Source organism: Lissotriton vulgaris, chromosome 9, assembly GCF_964263255.1.
Source record: "Lissotriton vulgaris chromosome 9, aLisVul1.2, whole genome shotgun sequence".
NCBI classification, from domain to species: Eukaryota; Metazoa; Chordata; class Amphibia; order Caudata; family Salamandridae; genus Lissotriton; species Lissotriton vulgaris.
The window spans coordinates 6,855,737-6,873,930 of record NC_141697.1 but is presented as its reverse complement, the minus strand read 5'-3'; the positions used below and the strand labels follow the sequence as shown (position 1 = coordinate 6,873,930).

The following is an 18,194-nucleotide window of genomic DNA, read 5'->3' as shown; positions in this document are numbered from 1 at the left end:
ATTCTGTGCCAAGCAAAGTTTGTGACAGGGAACCTTAACCCAAGAGCAAACAAAGGTCAGACAGGAAGTCTAGACCCAGTATTAGCAAAGGTTGGGTCAGGAAGCGTCAAACTTGCATGAAGGTCAGGACAGAGATACTAGACGTAGGCTCAAGACAAGAGCCATGGGGCTAAGATCCAATGTGAAAGCCAGGAAACGGAGCATAGATCCAGCACAAAGGCCAGGGCAGTGAGCTGAGATGCAGCTCCAACGTTGGGACATGGAGCCTAGACCCAGAAACAAGGCCTGGTCAGGGAGCAGAGATGCCGCTCCAAGGTTGGGACAGGGAGCCTAGACCCAGAAACAAGGCCAGGGCAGTGAGCGGAGATGCTGCTCCAAGGTTGGGACAGAAAGCCTAGACCCAGAAACAAGGCCAGGGCAGTGAGCGGAGATGCAGCTCCAAGGTTAGGACAGGAAGCCTAGACCCAGAAACAAGGCCTGGTCAGTGAGCCGAGATGCAGCTCCACTTAGGTCACAATGGCAACCCGACAAGAAAGGTCTTAAATTATGTCTTACTTCTCAATGCCCGGGGCAGGACTTCCACCATCGCTCAGAGACCACAGACACATGAAGCCAAACTTGATGTTTTCAAAGACACCACAAAAAAATGGTCTTCAACGTCAATGGCTCACCGGAACAGGAACCATAGCAGCTCATTCACACGCAGCCCCAGAAAAGGTCTCGAGTGTCTGAGCATTCACTCTAAGGCACTCAATGAGTGCCTTAGGACAAGAGTCACCCCTTCTCTGAGCAGTTAAAGACAAATACAAAAGTGTCCAGTGCCCAAAGCAGCCTGAGGTTCAGATAAATGGTCTTGTATAACCACAGAACAGAGTGTCTCATTCTCAAAAAGTTGCAGAAATTAAAGCATCACATTCTGGGAACAGTCACAAGGACCAGAGTGCTTCATTCTCAAATGAAAACCCTCCGGCCCAGATCAGGCCTCAAGAATACAATAAAGTTTAATAATGAGAGCAGTTACAATGACCAGAGTTTCAAACCAGGAGAGCAAGCAGCAACCAGCAGGTCTCATCCCCACAGCAATCGCAGGGTTCAGCGGGTCTCATTACAAGAGCAGTTGCAAGGAGCAGTGCACAGGGGGTTCTGTTACTACAGATCTAACAACTGCTCAAGTGTTGCTCGTCCTATACGTGGGGAGCGCTGCAGGAGAACAAAGCCAGAAGTGAGATTCGGAGATGGAAGGAGTGAGCTAAATCTCATCCCTTTCAACACGAGTTTCCGAAGGATCAGCCAGAAAGTTATAATCCTCTCTCCTACCAACCTCTTGGGTCAGATCTGCCTTCCTTGGTCTGTATTCGGAAAATTAAAAAAAGCAGAGGAGACATGGAAATGTTCCATACACCAGACTTCCATGTTCTGGCATAATAGGCTTTGCCCTTGCCGACACAGCCTTTGTCACTGTCGGCTATAAGAGGAGAAGAGTCAGAAGTATGACTCTGTGGCGGATACTGCAGTTACAAAAGAGCACAGAGAAGCAGGACAATCATGGCACGGAGGAGAGGACTCAGGGTGCTACAAAAGATATTTCTGCCTAAATACTAAGAACTTTAATACATCAAACATGCAAGCAACCTTTGCAAGGAAAGCCAAGTAAAAGACCCGGGATCCAACCAGCACAGACTCACCTCTGTGATGAAGCTGCTGTACTTGGAGCCAGGCCCGTCAGTCTGGGAGGTGCCTGGATCACTAGGGTTGAGCAGGTACGTCCGGCTTTCCTTAAGAAGTTTCTCCTGCAGGTTCCCAGGAAATGCTACCTCATTTTCCTTATTATCCATGTCACTGTCCCCAGTGATGGGGAGTGTCCTCCTTCGGGAACAGGGGCTTAAGCTTATCTGGGAGAATCTTCTCCTGAAGTGTAGGATTTTATAAGACTTGCGTGGGCTACTCACAGCCCAATTGGCTGTTGTCCTGCAGGAAAACAAGAGGCATATCACAAAGTGTCTGTTGTACAAACCAGCCTGGACAGCGAGAAGAGCTGCCATAAGAGTGAACGGCTCCTACCTGAGCTTGTAGAGTACCGACGTCTCGTGCACAGGGAACTTATCCTGTCAACAAAAGGAAAATTTTAAGGTTTAGAAGAACTGAAGACTCAACCCACCAAATGCATCCAAATTCCACTGCTAATAATGTACTGTCTCCAAAACGAAGAGCTGCCGGTGCATAAAACGAATATTGTGGCAGCTCTCCATAGCACCACCACCCGTAATGCACCAATGCTCCACTCTACCTGTAACAGAGCCTCCAACAGCCCAACCATGGTCACCACAGAAACAGCAGAGCCACTTGTGGCACTCACCTCCCGCTCCATAAACATTAGGGATTCACTGAGAATCACCACATAGATTCCATGGCCAGCCCAAGCACACCTTTACACAGAGCAGAGTTCATCAGTAGCACATTTACACAGAGCTGGGTTCATCAGTAGCACAAGACTAGATACTCAGCATCAGCACAACACAGACCAGTGACACCCACAGCAGCAAGAGAACAGAAACTCATGGCTGCACAGAAAAGATCACACGTCCACGGAAGCATAGAAGAGACCGGCAGAGGCCAGACGCCCGGAGCGTCACGGCAGAGGCCAGACGCCCGGAGCGTCACGGCAGAGACCAGACGCCCGGAGCGTCACGGCAGAGACCAGACGCCCGGAGCGTCACGGCAGAGACCAGACGCCCGGAGCGTCACGGCAGAGACCAGACGCCCGGAGCGTCACGGCAGAGACCAGACGCCCGGAGCGTCACGGCAGAGACCAGACGCCCGGAGCGTCACGGCAGAGACCAGACGCCCGGAGCGTCACGGCAGAGACCAGACGCCCGGAGCGTCACGGCAGAGACCAGACGCCCGGAGCGTCACGGCAGAGACCAGACGCCCGGAGCGTCACGGCACAGACGCCCGGAGCGTCACGGCAGAGACCAGACGCCCGGAGCGTCACGGCAGAGACCAGACGCCCGGAGCGTCACAGCAGAGACCAGACGCCCGGAGCGTCACGGCAGAGACCAGACGCCCGGAGCGTCACGGCAGAGACCGACACACGGAGCGTCACGGCAGAGACCGACACCCGGAGCGTCACGGCAGAGACCGACACCCGGAGCGTCACGGCAGAGACCAGACGCCCGGAGCGTCACGGCAGAGACCAGACGCCCGGAGCGCCACGGCAGAGACCAGACGCCCGGAGCGCCACGGCAGAGACCAGACGCCCGGAGCGCCACGGCAGAGACCGACACCCGGAGCGCCACGGCAGAGACCGACACCCGGAGCGCCACGGCAGAGACCGACACCCGGAGCGTCACGGCAGAGACCGACACCCGGAGCAGCGCAGAAGAAATCAGAGACACCCACGGCGGCGCAGAAGAGACCAGAGACCCACAGCAGCACGAGAGAACAGTGACCCACAGCAGCACGAGAGAACAGAGACCGACAGAAGAGACCCAACACCCATGACTGCACAGAAGAGAACCTACCGCTGCACAGTAGAGATGAAAAACCCACGGCTGCACAGAAAGAGACCAAGCACCTACAGCAGCAAGAGAGAACAGAAACCTGCAGGCAGCACAGAAGAGATGTTCACAGCAGCACGAGAGAACAGAGACCCATGGCAGCAGGCAAAAGACCAAGAGGCGCCCCCCGGCAGCAGGCCAAGAGACCAAGAGACGCCCCCCGGCAGCAGGCCAAGAGGCCAAGAGGCGCCCCCCGGCAGCAGGCCAAGAGGCCAAGAGGTGCCCCCGGCAGCAGGCCAAGAGACCAAGAGGCGCCCCCCGGCAGCAGGCCAAGAGGCCTCCGCGGCGGAAGACCAAGAGGCCTCCGCTGCAGCAGGCCAAGAGGCGCCCGCGGCAGCAGACCAAGAGGCGCCCGCGGCAGCAGGCCAAGAGGCGCCCGCGGCAGCAGGCCAAGAGGCGGCAGCGGCAGCAGGCCAAGAGGCGGCAGCAGGCCAAGAGGCACCCGCGGCAGCAGGCCAAGAGGCGGCAGCAGGCAAAGAGGCGCCCGCGGCAGCAGGCCAAGCGGCGCCCGCGGCAGCAGGCCAAGCGGTGCCCGCAGGCCAAAAGGCCAAGAAGCGCCCGCGGCAGCAGGCCAAGAGGCGCCCCCCCGGCAGCAGGCCAAGAGACCAAGAGGCGCCCCCCGGCAGCAGGCCAAGAGGTGCCCGCAGGCCAAGAGGCGCCCCCCCGGCAGCAGGCCAAGAGACCAAGAGGCACCCCCCGGCAGCACGCCAAGAGACCAAGAGGCGCCCCCCGGCAGCAGGCCAAGAGACCAAGAGGTGACCCCCGGCAGCAGGCCAAGAGACCAAGAGGTGCCCCCCGGCAGCAGGCCAAGAGACCAAGAGGTGCCCACGGCAGCAGGCCAAGAGGTGCCCGCAGCAGCAGGCCAAGAGGTGCCCGCGGCAGTAGGCCAAGAGACGCCAGTGGGCCAAGAGTCCTCCCTCTCCGGCAGGACGACATGTGACCCCGGCAGCAGCAGGCCAAGAGGCACCACCCCACCCCTCGGCAAGAGGCACCCCCTTCAGGCAGCAGACCCAGAGGTGCTCTCCCCCCCCCCCCCCACCCCCCCTCCCCACAGCAGGCAAGAGGCGACCCCTGCCCGGCGACAGGCAAGAGGCACCTCCCCCTGGCAGCAGGCAAGGGGCGCCCCCCCCCCCCCCCCCCCCCCGGCAGCGAGGCACCCACGGCAGCCCGCAAGAGACCAAGAGGGACCAGACGGCAGCCCGCACGAGACCAAGAGGGACCCGACGACAGCCCGCACGAGACCAAGAGGGACCCGACGACAGCCCGCACGAGACCAAGAGGGACCCGACGACAGCCCGCACGAGACCAAGAGGGACCCGACGACAGCCCGCACGAGACCAAGAGGGACCCGACGGCAGCCCGCACGAGACCAAGAGGGACCCGACGGCAGCCCGCACGAGACCAAGAGGGACCCGACGGCAGCCCGCACAAGACCAAGAGGGACCCGACGGCAGCCCGCACAAGACCAAGAGGGACCCACAGCAGCACAGAAGAGACCATAGACAGTCATAGCAGATACACAAAGCCCTGGGATACTGGCAGCAGACAAAGTACACAGCAAAAACAGATATCAATAGAAACACAGAATGCATAAAACACAACCAGAACACAAACTACACTTGTTCACAAACACAGAGGACTGTAGGTGTTTCTCACCTTCCTCATGTTCTCTTTGGAGGAAGGAGAGATTCGCTTCCTCGGGACTTCAGGCATGCATTCCTCCTCCACTGGTGAAAGGATCCGTTTTCGAACATCTTGGAATCTAGATGCCATAATCTCCCCAGGTCCTGTTGGTGCAAAAGAAAAACGAGAAACATCAAACTCTGGCTAAACATAAACTGACTCCCAAGCATTTACTAGTGATAAACAAAATGAATTTCCAATAATTTAATATTATGAGTACATCTCATTTAAGCAGTGAAACAGAAATGTGATCAGATTTATAAGTCAACCAAGACAGACGTTGCCTTTGACATCCATAAAGAATAGAAGAATCAAGAGCAGAGGATTACAAGGAGCTCCATTGGAAACAGGAGAGAAAACAAATCTGCTAATGAGTATCCGTTTTATCTGGTTCCCCTTGAGGTTACACAGCTCACTGAAGATCCCAGGGGGAAGAGATCATCAGCATCCTCTCACCCAGAGTCAGAGGTCCTCTCACCCAGAGTCAGAGGTCCTCTCGCCCAGAGTCAGAGGTCCTCTCGCCCAGAGTCAGAGGTCCTTTCAACCAGAGTCAGAGGTCCTCTCACCCAGAGTCAGAGAGTCAGAGGTCCTCTCGCCCAGAGTCAGAGGTCCTCTCGACCAGAGTCAGAGGTCCTCTCAACCAGAGTCAGAGGTCCTCTCACCCAGAGTCAGAGGTCCTCTCGCCCAGAGTCAGAGGTCCTCTCACCCAGAGTCAGAGGTCCTCTCAACCAGAGTCAGAGGTCCTCTCACCCAGAGTCAGAGAGTCAGAGGTCCTCTCACCCAGAGTCAGAGGTCCTCTCGCCCAGAGTCAGAGGTCCTCTCAACCAGAGTCAGAGGTCCTCTCACCCAGAGTCAGAGGTCCTCTCACCCAGAGTCAGAGGTCCTCTCACCCAGAGGTCCTCTCGCCCAGAGTCAGAGGTCCTCTCGCCCAGAGTCAGAGGTCCTCTCACCCAGAGTCAGAGGTCCTCTCACCCAGAGTCAGAGGTCCTCTCACCCAGAGTCAGAGGTCCTCTCACCCAGAGTCAGAGGTCCTCTCACCCAGAGTCAGAGGTCCTCTCACCCAGAGTCAGAGGTCCTCTCACCCAGAGTCAGAGGTCCTCTCACCCAGAGTCAGAGGTCCTCTCACCCAGAGTCAGAGGTCCTCTCACCCAGAGTCAGAGGTCCTCTCACCCAGAGTCAGAGGTCCTCTCACCCAGAGTCAGAGGTCCTCTCACCCAGAGTCAGAGGTCCTCTCACCCAGAGTCAGAGGTCCTCTCACCCAGAGTCCGAGGTCCTCTCACCCAGAGTCCGAGGTCCTCTCACCCAGAGTCCGAGGTCCTCTCACCCAGAGCCCGAGGTCCTCTCACCCAGAGCCCGAGGTCCTCTCACCCAGAGTCTGAGGTCCTCTCACCCAGAGTCAGAGGTCCTCTCACCCAGAGTCAGAGGTCCTCTCACCCAGAGCCCGAGGTCCTCTCACCCAGAGGTCCTCTCACCCAGAGTCAGAGGTCCTCTCACCCAGAGTCAGAGGTCCTCTCACCCAGAGGTCCTCTCGCCCAGAGTCAGAGGTCCTCTCGACCAGAGTCAGAGGTCCTCTCAACCAGAGTCAGAGGTCCTCTCACCCAGAGTCAGAGGTCCTCTCACCCAGAGGTCCTCTCGCCCAGAGTCAGAGGTCCTCTCGACCAGAGTCAGAGGTCCTCTCGACCAGAGTCAGAGGTCCTCTCGACCAGAGTCAGAGGTCCTCTCGCCCAGAGTCAGAGGTCCTCTCGCCCAGAGTCAGAGGTCCTCTCGCCCAGAGTCAGAGGTCCTCTCGCCCAGAGTCAGAGGTCCTCTCACCCAGAGTCAGAGGTCCTCTCACCCAGAGTCAGAGGTCCTCTCACCCAGAGTCAGAGGTCCTCTCACCCAGAGTCAGAGGTCCTCTCACCCAGAGTCAGAGGTCCTCTCACCCAGAGTCAGAGGTCCTCTCACCCAGAGTCAGAGGTCCTCTCACCCAGAGTCAGAGGTCCTCTCACCCAGAGTCAGAGGTCCTCTCACCCAGAGTCAGAGGTCCTCTCACCCAGAGCCAGAGGTCCTCTCACCCAGAGCCCGAGGTCCTCTCACCCAGAGCCCGAGGTCCTCTCACCCAGAGGTCCTCTCACCCAGAGTCAGAGGTCCTCTCGACCAGAGTCAGAGGTCCTCTCGCCCAGAGTCAGAGGTCCTCTCGCCCAGAGTCAGAGGTCCTCTCGCCCAGAGTCAGAGGTCCTCTCGCCCAGAGTCAGAGGTCCTCTCGCCCAGAGTCAGAGGGCCTCTCGCCCAGAGTCAGAGGTCCTCTCGCCCAGAGTCAGAGGTCCTCTCGCCCAGAGTCAGAGGTCCTCTCGCCCAGAGTCAGAGGTCCTCTCGCCCAGAGTCAGAGGTCCTCTCGCCCTGAGTCAGAGGTCCTCTCGCCCAGAGTCAGAGGTCCTCTCGCCCAGAGTCAGAGGTCCTCTCGCCCAGAGTCAGAGGTCCTCTCGCCCAGAGTCAGAGGTCCTCTCGCCCAGAGTCAGAGGTCCTCTCGCCCAGAGTCAGAGGTCCTCTCACCCAGAGTCAGAGGTCCTCTCACCCAGAGTCAGAGGTCCTCTCGCCCAGAGTCAGAGGTCCTCTCACCCAGAGTCAGAGGTCCTCTCGCCCAGAGTCAGAGGTCCTCTCGCCCAGAGTCAGAGGTCCTCTCGCCCAGAGTCAGAGGTCCTCTCAACCAGAGTCAGAGGTCCTCTCACCCAGAGCCCGAGGTCCTCTCACCCAGAGTCTGAGGTCCTCTCACCCAGAGTCAGAGGTCCTCTCACCCAGAGTCAGAGGTCCTCTCGACCAGAGTCAGAGGTCCTCTCGACCAGAGTCAGAGGTCCTCTCGACCAGAGTCAGAGGTCCTCTCGACCAGAGTCAGAGGTCCTCTCGACCAGAGTCAGAGGTCCTCTCGACCAGAGTCAGAGGTCCTCTCGACCAGAGTCAGAGGTCCTCTCAACCAGAGTCAGAGGTCCTCTCGACCAGAGTCAGAGGTCCTCTCGACCAGAGTCAGAGGTCCTCTCGACCAGAGTCAGAGGTCCTCTCGACCAGAGTCAGAGGTCCTCTCAACCAGAGTCAGAGGTCCTCTCACCCAGAGTCAGAGGTCCTCTCACCCAGAGTCAGAGGTCCTCTCACCCAGAGTCAGAGGTCCTCTCACCCAGAGTCAGAGGTCCTCTCGCCCAGAGTCAGAGGTCCTCTCAACCAGAGTCAGAGGTCCTCTCAACCAGAGTCAGAGGTCCTCTCACCCAGAGTCAGAGAGTCAGAGGTCCTCTCACCCAGAGTCAGAGGTCCTCTCGCCCAGAGTCAGAGGTCCTCTCGACCAGAGTCAGAGGTCCTCTCGACCAGAGTCAGAGGTCCTCTCACCCAGAGTCAGAGGTCCTCTCACCCAGAGGTCCTCTCGCCCAGAGTCAGAGGTCCTCTCGACCAGAGTCAGAGGTCCTCTCAACCAGAGTCAGAGGTCCTCTCAACCAGAGTCAGAGGTCCTCTCAACCAGAGTCAGAGGTCCTCTCACCCAGAGTCAGAGGTCTTCTCACCCAGGGTCAGAGGTCCTCTCGCCCAGAGTCAGAGGTCCTCTCACCCAGAGTCAGAGGTCCTCTCACCCAGAGTCAGAGGTCCTCTCACCCAGAGTCAGAGGTCCTCTCACCCAGAGTCAGAGGTCCTCTCACCCAGAGTCAGAGGTCCTCTCACCCAGAGTCAGAGGTCCTCTCACCCAGAGTCAGAGGTCCTCTCACCCAGAGTCAGAGGTCCTCTCACCCAGAGTCCGAGGTCCTCTCACCCAGAGCCCGAGGTCCTCTCACCCAGAGTCAGAGGTCCTCTCACCCAGAGTCTGAGGTCCTCTCACCCAGAGTCAGAGGTCCTCTCACCCAGAGCCCGAGGTCCTCTCACCCAGAGGTCCTCTCACCCAGAGTCAGAGGTCCTCTCACCCAGAGTCAGAGGTCCTCTCACCCAGAGGTCCTCTCGCCCAGAGTCAGAGGTCCTCTCGACCAGAGTCAGAGGTCCTCTCAACCAGAGTCAGAGGTCCTCTCACCCAGAGTCAGAGGTCCTCTCACCCAGAGGTCCTCTCGCCCAGAGTCAGAGGTCCTCTCGACCAGAGTCAGAGGTCCTCTCGCCCAGAGTCAGAGGTCCTCTCGCCCAGAGTCAGAGGTCCTCTCACCCAGAGTCAGAGGTCCTCTCGCCCAGAGTCAGAGGTCCTCTCGCCCAGAGTCAGAGGTCCTCTCACCCAGAGTCAGAGGTCCTCTCACCCAGAGTCAGAGGTCCTCTCACCCAGAGTCAGAGGTCCTCTCACCCAGAGTCAGAGGTCCTCTCACCCAGAGTCAGAGGTCCTCTCACCCAGAGTCAGAGGTCCTCTCACCCAGAGTCAGAGGTCCTCTCACCCAGAGTCAGAGGTCCTCTCACCCAGAGTCAGAGGTCCTCTCACCCAGAGTCAGAGGTCCTCTCACCCAGAGTCAGAGGTCCTCTCACCCAGAGCCCGAGGTCCTCTCACCCAGAGGTCCTCTCACCCAGAGTCAGAGGTCCTCTCGACCAGAGTCAGAGGTCCTCTCGCCCAGAGTCAGAGGTCCTCTCGCCCAGAGTCAGAGGTCCTCTCGCCCAGAGTCAGAGGTCCTCTCGCCCAGAGTCAGAGGTCCTCTCGCCCAGAGTCAGAGGTCCTCTCGCCCAGAGTCAGAGGTCCTCTCGCCCAGAGTCAGAGGTCCTCTCGCCCAGAGTCAGAGGTCCTCTCGCCCAGAGTCAGAGGTCCTCTCGCCCAGAGTCAGAGGTCCTCTCGCCCAGAGTCAGAGGTCCTCTCGCCCAGAGTCAGAGGTCCTCTCGCCCAGAGTCAGAGGTCCTCTCGCCCAGAGTCAGAGGTCCTCTCGACCAGAGTCAGAGGTCCTCTCGCCCAGAGTCAGAGGTCCTCTCGACCAGAGTCAGAGGTCCTCTCGCCCAGAGTCAGAGGTCCTCTCGCCCAGAGTCAGAGGTCCTCTCACCCAGAGTCAGAGGTCCTCTCGCCCAGAGTCAGAGGTCCTCTCGCCCAGAGTCAGAGGTCCTCTCGCCCAGAGTCAGAGGTCCTCTCGCCCAGAGTCAGAGGTCCTCTCACCCAGAGTCAGAGGTCCTCTCGCCCAGAGTCAGAGGTCCTCTCGCCCAGAGTCAGAGGTCCTCTCAACCAGAGTCAGAGGTCCTCTCACCCAGAGCCCGAGGTCCTCTCACCCAGAGTCAGAGGTCCTCTCACCCAGAGTCTGAGGTCCTCTCACCCAGAGTCAGAGGTCCTCTCACCCAGAGTCAGAGGTCCTCTCACCCAGAGTCAGAGGTCCTCTCGACCAGAGTCAGAGGTCCTCTCAACCAGAGTCAGAGGTCCTCTCAACCAGAGTCAGAGGTCCTCTCACCCAGAGTCAGAGAGTCAGAGGTCCTCTCACCCAGAGTCAGAGGTCCTCTCGCCCAGAGTCAGAGGTCCTCTCGACCAGAGTCAGAGGTCCTCTCAACCAGAGTCAGAGGTCCTCTCACCCAGAGTCAGAGGTCCTCTCACCCAGAGGTCCTCTCGCCCAGAGTCAGAGGTCCTCTCGACCAGAGTCAGAGGTCCTCTCAACCAGAGTCAGAGGTCCTCTCAACCAGAGTCAGAGGTCCTCTCACCCAGAGTCAGAGGTCTTCTCACCCAGGGTCAGAGGTCCTCTCGCCCAGAGTCAGAGGTCCTCTCACCCAGAGTCAGAGGTCCTCTCACCCAGAGGTCCTCTCGCCCAGAGTCAGAGGTCCTCTCGACCAGAGTCAGAGGTCCTCTCAACCAGAGTCAGAGGTCCTCTCAACCAGAGTCAGAGGTCCTCTCACCCAGAGTCAGAGGTCTTCTCACCCAGGGTCAGAGGTCCTCTCGCCCAGAGTCAGAGGTCCTCTCACCCAGAGTCAGAGGTCCTCTCACCCAGAGTCAGAGGTCCTCTCACCCAGAGTCAGAGGTCCTCTCACCCAGAGTCAGAGGTCCTCTCACCCAGAGTCAGAGGTCCTCTCACCCAGAGTCAGAGGTCCTCTCACCCAGAGTCAGAGGTCCTCTCACCCAGAGTCAGAGGTCCTCTCACCCAGAGTCAGAGGTCCTCTCACCCAGAGCCCGAGGTCCTCTTACCCAGAGTCAGAGGTCCTCTCGCCCAGAGTCAGAGGTCCTCTCACCCAGAGTCAGAGGTCCTCTCACCCAGAGTCTGAGGATCTGAATGACGGCAGGAGAGCGTCTGGGGAAAAGAAAAAAGAAAAAAAAAAACACGAACTACAAGCATTTCCCAATCATGCTGATCAGCCTGCTTCAGTCAAGACCACCTTCAGAAATGCGAGTCCATTACACCACAAAGTGTACCACACAACCTCTGCGTAGACGTTGAAATAAACATACATATAGAGCAGCAAATGAGTGCTATGTGCAACACTGCAGTCTCACATGATCAGTAACCCCTTCAACCAATCTAGCAGCCATGTCACAGAAACAAATGAGTCGCAATGGAAACAAACGCTTTCAGTGTTTGCACATTCCACGGTTGGGTAATAGAAGAATGCTTAACTTCCTGAAGGCACATTTTGAATACTGACTTCGTACCTTTATTTTCTCCGATTAAAGACACTCTCCTGTAACCTTGCCTGTACACCCCTGAACTGTCCATAGCAGTTTATTTTCTTTTCCATCTCAAGTTCAGTCTCCCATTAATAATACTCATGCAATGCAACTATCAGAATTTCGCACTCAGTACTATGCACAAATATACAAATGCTATGGGGCTTGTTAGAGTAGATGAAGTCTATGGGCTAGTTAGGGCATCCTTGAACTCAGCACAGCGAGCCTCAGGTCTGCCCTATAGCCATCAAAAAGCATCCGAGACCTGCAGGAGTCGTACATTACAAAGACTCAGGAGGTGGCTGAAAAAGACCAAACTGAAACAAAATACCTCTAGTGATAAAGGTGACAGAGCTGCAAGGATGAACAAGTTTGAGTTATTGGCATTGTATATGACAATGTGTTGCATTAATATTTTTACAAACTCTGTATTGGCGCATGAAGATGATTTGCAAGTGCCTATTTTGTTGTTTGTAAATAAATATGTAAATATTGTATATTTGTTTGGTTAAAGTTTAATGTTATCATGGTCATGTAAGGGCCTGGATAGGATTGTTATAGTGAACAAGAGCAATTATAGTACATTATTGGCGAGAGAGAGAATGTATGCTGTCTCATTGTTGACACCAGGCAGCACATAGTGAGATCACCAGACTGGAAGAGTGCGCATTTTTTATAAATACGTGTTTGTGCCTGAAAGGTAGTAAGAAATGTGCAGTGGCCTCAGTGCCCAATGGGGTGTCGAACATAGCTCTCTTCTCGTTTACCAGCAGTCATTTTGCCTTGCCGTTTTTAGAATTCCTGTACTAAAATCATGGGTATTTATGATTCTGTATAAAATGACTGAAAGTGGCGATACAATAAAAAAACATTCTAGCCAAAACTGACACAACAGCTTTAAACTGTTTAACTACTCTTTACCATGAAAGCCTCGGTCCCAACAGTAGCGTATACATTTTGTCATGAAAGGACATGTAAACAAAACGTTAGCGAAAACGAAACTTTCCGTGGGGCGGGACTTCCGGCTTTGGAAGCCCGCGCACGCGCCCACAGAGAGAAGCCGCGCCCACGGAGAGAAGCAGTGCTGGTGACGCGGGGCTCCCATGCCCTAGAGAGAGCCCCGCGGTGGCGGCTGAAGTCCGGAGTGGCGGTAAGTGGGCGGGCGCTCGGTGCACGTGTGTGTGTGTGCGCGTGTGTGTATGCGACGGCGGGGGTGGGTTCTCTGTATGTGTGGGTGCGTGCGTGCATGGGCACTCGTGTGTGTCTCTGTTTATGCGCATGCGTGTGTGGTGTTGGAGCTTCCCAGGAGACAGCAGCTGAGCGCGTTCGCAAGCGCGTGGCCCGCTCAAATCGCCTGCTTGAAGAGGCAATGCGTGCGGCCAGGTGCTGTCTCCTGGGAAGCAGACCCAGTGACAATAGATCTCTGGCGAGACAGCGCTTACGCGCTGTAACGCCACGAAACCTAAAAAATTATTTACCTTTGCGGCCCTCTCCGGTCTGGTCCCTGCATGCAGCCTAAATGGAGAAAACAGGAGAGTGCGCATGACTGGTTTGGTCGGCCCTGGGGTTGACCAAACAGTCAGCACCCACAACAGTGGGCAAGCAACTCCTCCCCTACCTGGAGTAGGACGCCCACTCACCTGTCCCCAACCAAACCATTCTTCTTTCTCGCAGTGCGGGAAGCAGAAACATAAAATGGTATTCATAATACCATGTCATGTTTCTGCACTGCGAGAAAGCAGTGGGGAGACGCTTCTTCCCCCACGTGGAGGAGCCGCCCCGAGTCCATCACACATCAACAGTAATGAGGGTTTTATTCCATTTGTAAAGACATTGATAACTGTAGCAATACTTCTGTTTTGCAAAATGAAACTAGCCAGAAGAGCGTGTCTTCCCGCTCTCAACGTACTATCAGATTACCTTTTAGGTTGAATGATTATGTTCTTTCTTAGTTTTTCCATGTTAATGGGGGGGGAGGGGTATGCTTAGCTTGTTGTGTTCTGCTGTTACTACTGTTCGTGATCTGTTTTGATTCGAACTGCTTTCCATTCTGTTCATCCATTGTGACTGACTGCCAATCCCCATACAGTTTGAGATTCCTTGGTTAGGCAGTTGCCTGCCTGACACGGACTGAATGGGAGCTCGCTGTCGTGGGTGTTCATGTTCAGGAAATAAAATCTTCTTTTCAAATCAACCTAGCGGAGTCTGGATGATCCTTACATCCCACACTTCCGAAAGCTGAAACATGCAATCTAAAAGAGCGGACTGGTAATACGCCGGAAGATGGGGTAACGCCAACCAACTCTGAGCTTTGTCGAGTTGTAGAAATGTCATCTTTACCCTAGCAGAAACTTAAACTTCAGATCCATCTAGGTTTAGTCCAGAAGGTGCCTCAATAAGAATGAAGATAAAGCAAAAACGAGGACTGTAATTCAGCCCTGATTGATTGCCAATGTCTTGTTGCAATCATTCCACCTGTCATGGTTGTGTTTTCCAATCTGCTTAAGGACCTAGGGCTCCAAAACCAGGTATGATTTTGATTGGACAGTTGTTGAAGCTACCAAGGCATAAATGCATTCATTCTCTGGCAGAAGTGTTGGTGTCACAATGAGCAGCACCTTCAATCCCTTGGCTTCCAGATAGGGCGTGATTTGCCGCAGATGCTCAAGGTCCCTAGCACCGATTGTGATTGGTCTCCATCTCTCCCAGGCATGCCCGCTTACAAAACCCACCACGGGGTGAAATCGATACCCACAAGATGAGAAAGCGCCATATAGTAATTGTGTGATAACAAAGGTGTGTCAGTATTTTCATTTCCAGCAGGCTTAGGAAGCACTCGTTCAGGGTAGTCATAAATTGTCTAACATATGCATTTTGAGGCCACGCGTGTGCTCACTGCTGAAGTGATATCCATGATGACTCACCACATGTTCAAAAGAGACAATAATTCGGAAAACGTATCTGTTGTACAATTTTTATGTAGACCTTTTGCTGATCTGATATAATATATTACACCACGGTTGACAACTCGAGCAAACAACTTTAATATGTAAGTGGAACACGTAATCTTAGGACAAGGTTCAGGTTAGGCTCAAACCATATCCCATTTGTTTTTTTGCCTTTTTAATACCCTCAGAGGTAGACACTCCTTCCTAGGTGCAAAACAAATAAGCATCGGGTATTTTCATACCTATTTTTCGAATGACAATAAAATCCCCAATGCACGGGTTGATAACATCAGAACCCATGAAGTGATTGACCTGGAAATAAGTGCTAAGGTTAATACAGGTACGGCAACTTTTTCACATAACTATCTAATAAAAATACTGTGAACAATAAAACTAGATTGGAAAATAAATATGGCTCGTTAAGGGGGAAATAAGGAAGAAGTTCAATGAATACTGAAACACAAATCTACAACAATCTAATCTGCATTCATGTAGTCCCTGTTGAACGCTTGTAATAATAGATCAACATTTCTCCCAGGAGCTTGATTAAGTGGTTTTGGGTTGGGCTACAGAAATCAATTAAGTATCTTTTTTTTTGTAGGGCGAGAAAGGTTTTGAGCTAATGCTTAGAGTTTAGAGTACAAAGAGGTTGACACACTTCAAAGGATGGTGTATTGTGCGGTATGACAATGCCACAGTGCCATCTTTTCTGTGAACGCCATTGCAGTCTGGGACTTGTAGTTTCACTTTTATCCGTAAACTATAGAGTCAAATTTTTTTTTAACACATATCATGAAGCCCACCGGCAGCAATGGTGAGTGGGGGATCCATCATGTGCAAGGGCTAGCCGAACCGGCGACCGCTTGGTCAGGTTTGCACTGTAGTAAATGTTACAGCTCCCGCTATGTAGTATTGTTTTTACCTGTATGGTGTACACCCAACCTACGTCCATGTGGCTATGCGGAAGTACGAAAACTCTGATGGGTTCTGCTTTACGGGAGCTCGTCTGACTCAGCAGACACAGGGACATTATTGCAAATAGAAACATGATCAACTCCCTTCGACCCGGCAGACAGAACACCGCCGGAACACTCTTTGCATTATTAAGAAGCAGCAATGTACAGAACACTTCCTCAGTAGCAGCAGCTGTAGACCTAGAAGAAGGACTAGCGAGGAATGTGTTTGCAGGATAAATGAAAATGCGCCGTCCATCATAGAAAATGTTTTGTTAACGTTATCCCGGATGAGATAATCGGTTCCAGGGGCAGCCACAGCATGAAATGCAAATTCATTACTAGAGAAACTGAGTACCTTATGTCTGGTTTAATATTGTATTGTGTGTGTTTTTTCTAAGTTCTTTAATTTTTCTTCTGCTATGCGTATATTTTAAAATGCATTGTTGTTTCAAAATTTATTCACTTTACATGCTACTATTACTACAAGGCTGCTATTTAAATGCCCCCGGAATCCCGCCGCGGCCGCCCCGGAAGTCAGGCACGGTCGCCTGTGACGGGGGCGGGGCCACGTCCAGACCGGAAGAGGAGGCAGGCGGAGGCAGGCGAAGTCAATGCGTCTCGCGGCCCGGGGCTCCTGTGAGCGGTGTAGAGCCCCGGGGCCGCGCTAGCAGGAGGTTGGGCGCCGCGTGCTGAGAGAAGAGTCCCCGACATTGGCCAGGTAAGTTCCAAAAGGCTGGGGGGGCTTGGTGCACTTGTGTGTGTGTGTGTGTGTGTGCGTGTATGTATGTGTGCGACGGTGACGGCGGGGGAGGGGGGCCTCGGTGCACGTGTGTGTGCGCGTGTGTGTATATGTGTGTCAGGGGGGGTGTCTCTGTATGTATGTATGTGCGTGCGTGGGCGCATGTGTGTATGTATGCGCATGCGTGTGTGGTGCTTGAGCTTCCCAGGAGACAGCGCCTGGCCACAGCGAGCGTTCCCGTTTCAAATCCGCTCCAAGCCGATGCGCGCGGCCGAAACTGTCTCCTGGGAAGCACAGTCGCTAACGATAGATCTCTAGCGAGACACAGCGCTGACGCGCTGTGTTTTCGCTACGAGACCTAAAAATATTTCAGAGAAATGTAATACTTTGTAAAAGTTGGTGGAAAACGGTAGGAATGATGGCCCCAGGACAGTGTGTAGCATAATCTTGAAAGACATTACAACGTGCTTAATAAAGTGAACAATGGTCACATGCCAAGATGCATGGTATGAATGCAAACCGGCACACCCGCAAGTTGGGAGCTCCACTGAAGACGATGGAGTGGCCCAGGGCCAATAATGGCTGCCAGGCGCCTTCTGCTCCAACAGTCCAATGTCTGTCTGTTCTCCCTTTTTAATTTAGAGCATTCTATGCTCAGTGGGGGCAATGCTCCAATAGCCTTCGACCCTTCATCTACCCAAATCCAGCTACAGTCATTGTTGAACTGGATAATCATTCCATCAAAATGTGTTGGATGGCCAAAGACCCTTGTCGGTCCAGAAAGTTGTGCCTAATTACGCATTTGACCTTCTCTAGCATCATCCAACCTACCACAACTAAACATTCCTAACCATGACCCTTATGTACTAGCACACTACCTCCCACTCACCCAACTCGCAAACCTGGGAATGGTTGTGTTCTCCTCAAACAGTAGAATGAGATCAAGAGCACCACCCTTGTACGGAGTATTAATTTTGAGGCACGTCAAAGTGGAACAATTCTTCAAGGAGGCGACAATGCATGCCAGATTAGAGGCAACAGCAACCCGGTCTCCATCTACTGGTCAACCTCTCAGCCACTTTCAACAACTTACTTATGGTCCTGCACTCGATTGCAGGTTTCAACATTATCATTCTCCAGTGCATCACATCGTACCAAGACTAGAGTTCGGTTTGTCCAGGTGAGCGCGTCCCAGTCCAGTCACATCTGTGAAATGAACAACATCTTCATTTGTCTCATTCTTTGCTGAGTGAGCTTGAATCTCTGCTTAGAGGCCATTAGAGAGAGTTTGCCACACAAGGCGCTCAAGATTCAACCAGCACAAGGACAATACTTAACCTGAAGGCCTCACCTGGAACCTTCACAACTATCTGAACAACTGCAGCACCATAACATCAAGGTGTACTTCAAGCTACCTTCCTTGTAGCCAGTGTGGTTTCTTGGAACTGTGATTGTGGGGACATTTGTGTAGCATTGGCACGCTGTGTGCTTCTGGTGGACAACATTTGGGGGCAGCAGGCTTAAGTTTCCTTCCAATAAGGAGGCCCAGTTCTTCATTTTCACACTGGTGATGAGTGACCATGCAGACAGCACAAATGCACAGGATTGAAAGCATGTAAGGAGTAGATCACATATGCAGGCAGGAACCGCAGACAGTAGCAGCGGCAGCAAGTGGTGGCGGTTGATGCACCGTAATAAGATGGAGGCCTTCACAGGACTCGTACAAGAGAAAAGCTCTTCTGTAACAAGCATTTACAATGCAAT

The 18,194-nt window shown here is 54.0% G+C and overlaps 1 protein-coding gene across 3 annotated transcripts in view; it reads right to left on the bottom strand.

The window, feature by feature from the left end:
- The window catches only part of KATNBL1 (katanin regulatory subunit B1 like 1), a 127,583-nt gene that overhangs the window by 64,947 nt on the left and 44,442 nt on the right, over positions 1 to 18,194 (bottom strand). For 2 of the 3 annotated variants that reach the window (XM_086936909.1, XM_086936908.1), the window contains exons 2-4: positions 5,214 to 5,344; positions 2,062 to 2,105; positions 1,686 to 1,968 (exon numbers count right to left, since the gene is read on the bottom strand). In XM_086936909.1, the coding sequence (XP_086793035.1) occupies positions 1,686 to 1,968; positions 2,062 to 2,105; positions 5,214 to 5,330 (444 nt within the window). In that variant the 5' untranslated portion in view covers positions 5,331 to 5,344. Of the gene's footprint in view, positions 1 to 1,685; positions 1,969 to 2,061; positions 2,106 to 5,213; positions 5,345 to 17,523; positions 17,637 to 18,194 lie in introns of those variants that run through there. The other variant, XM_086936907.1, reaches the window with a different exon arrangement.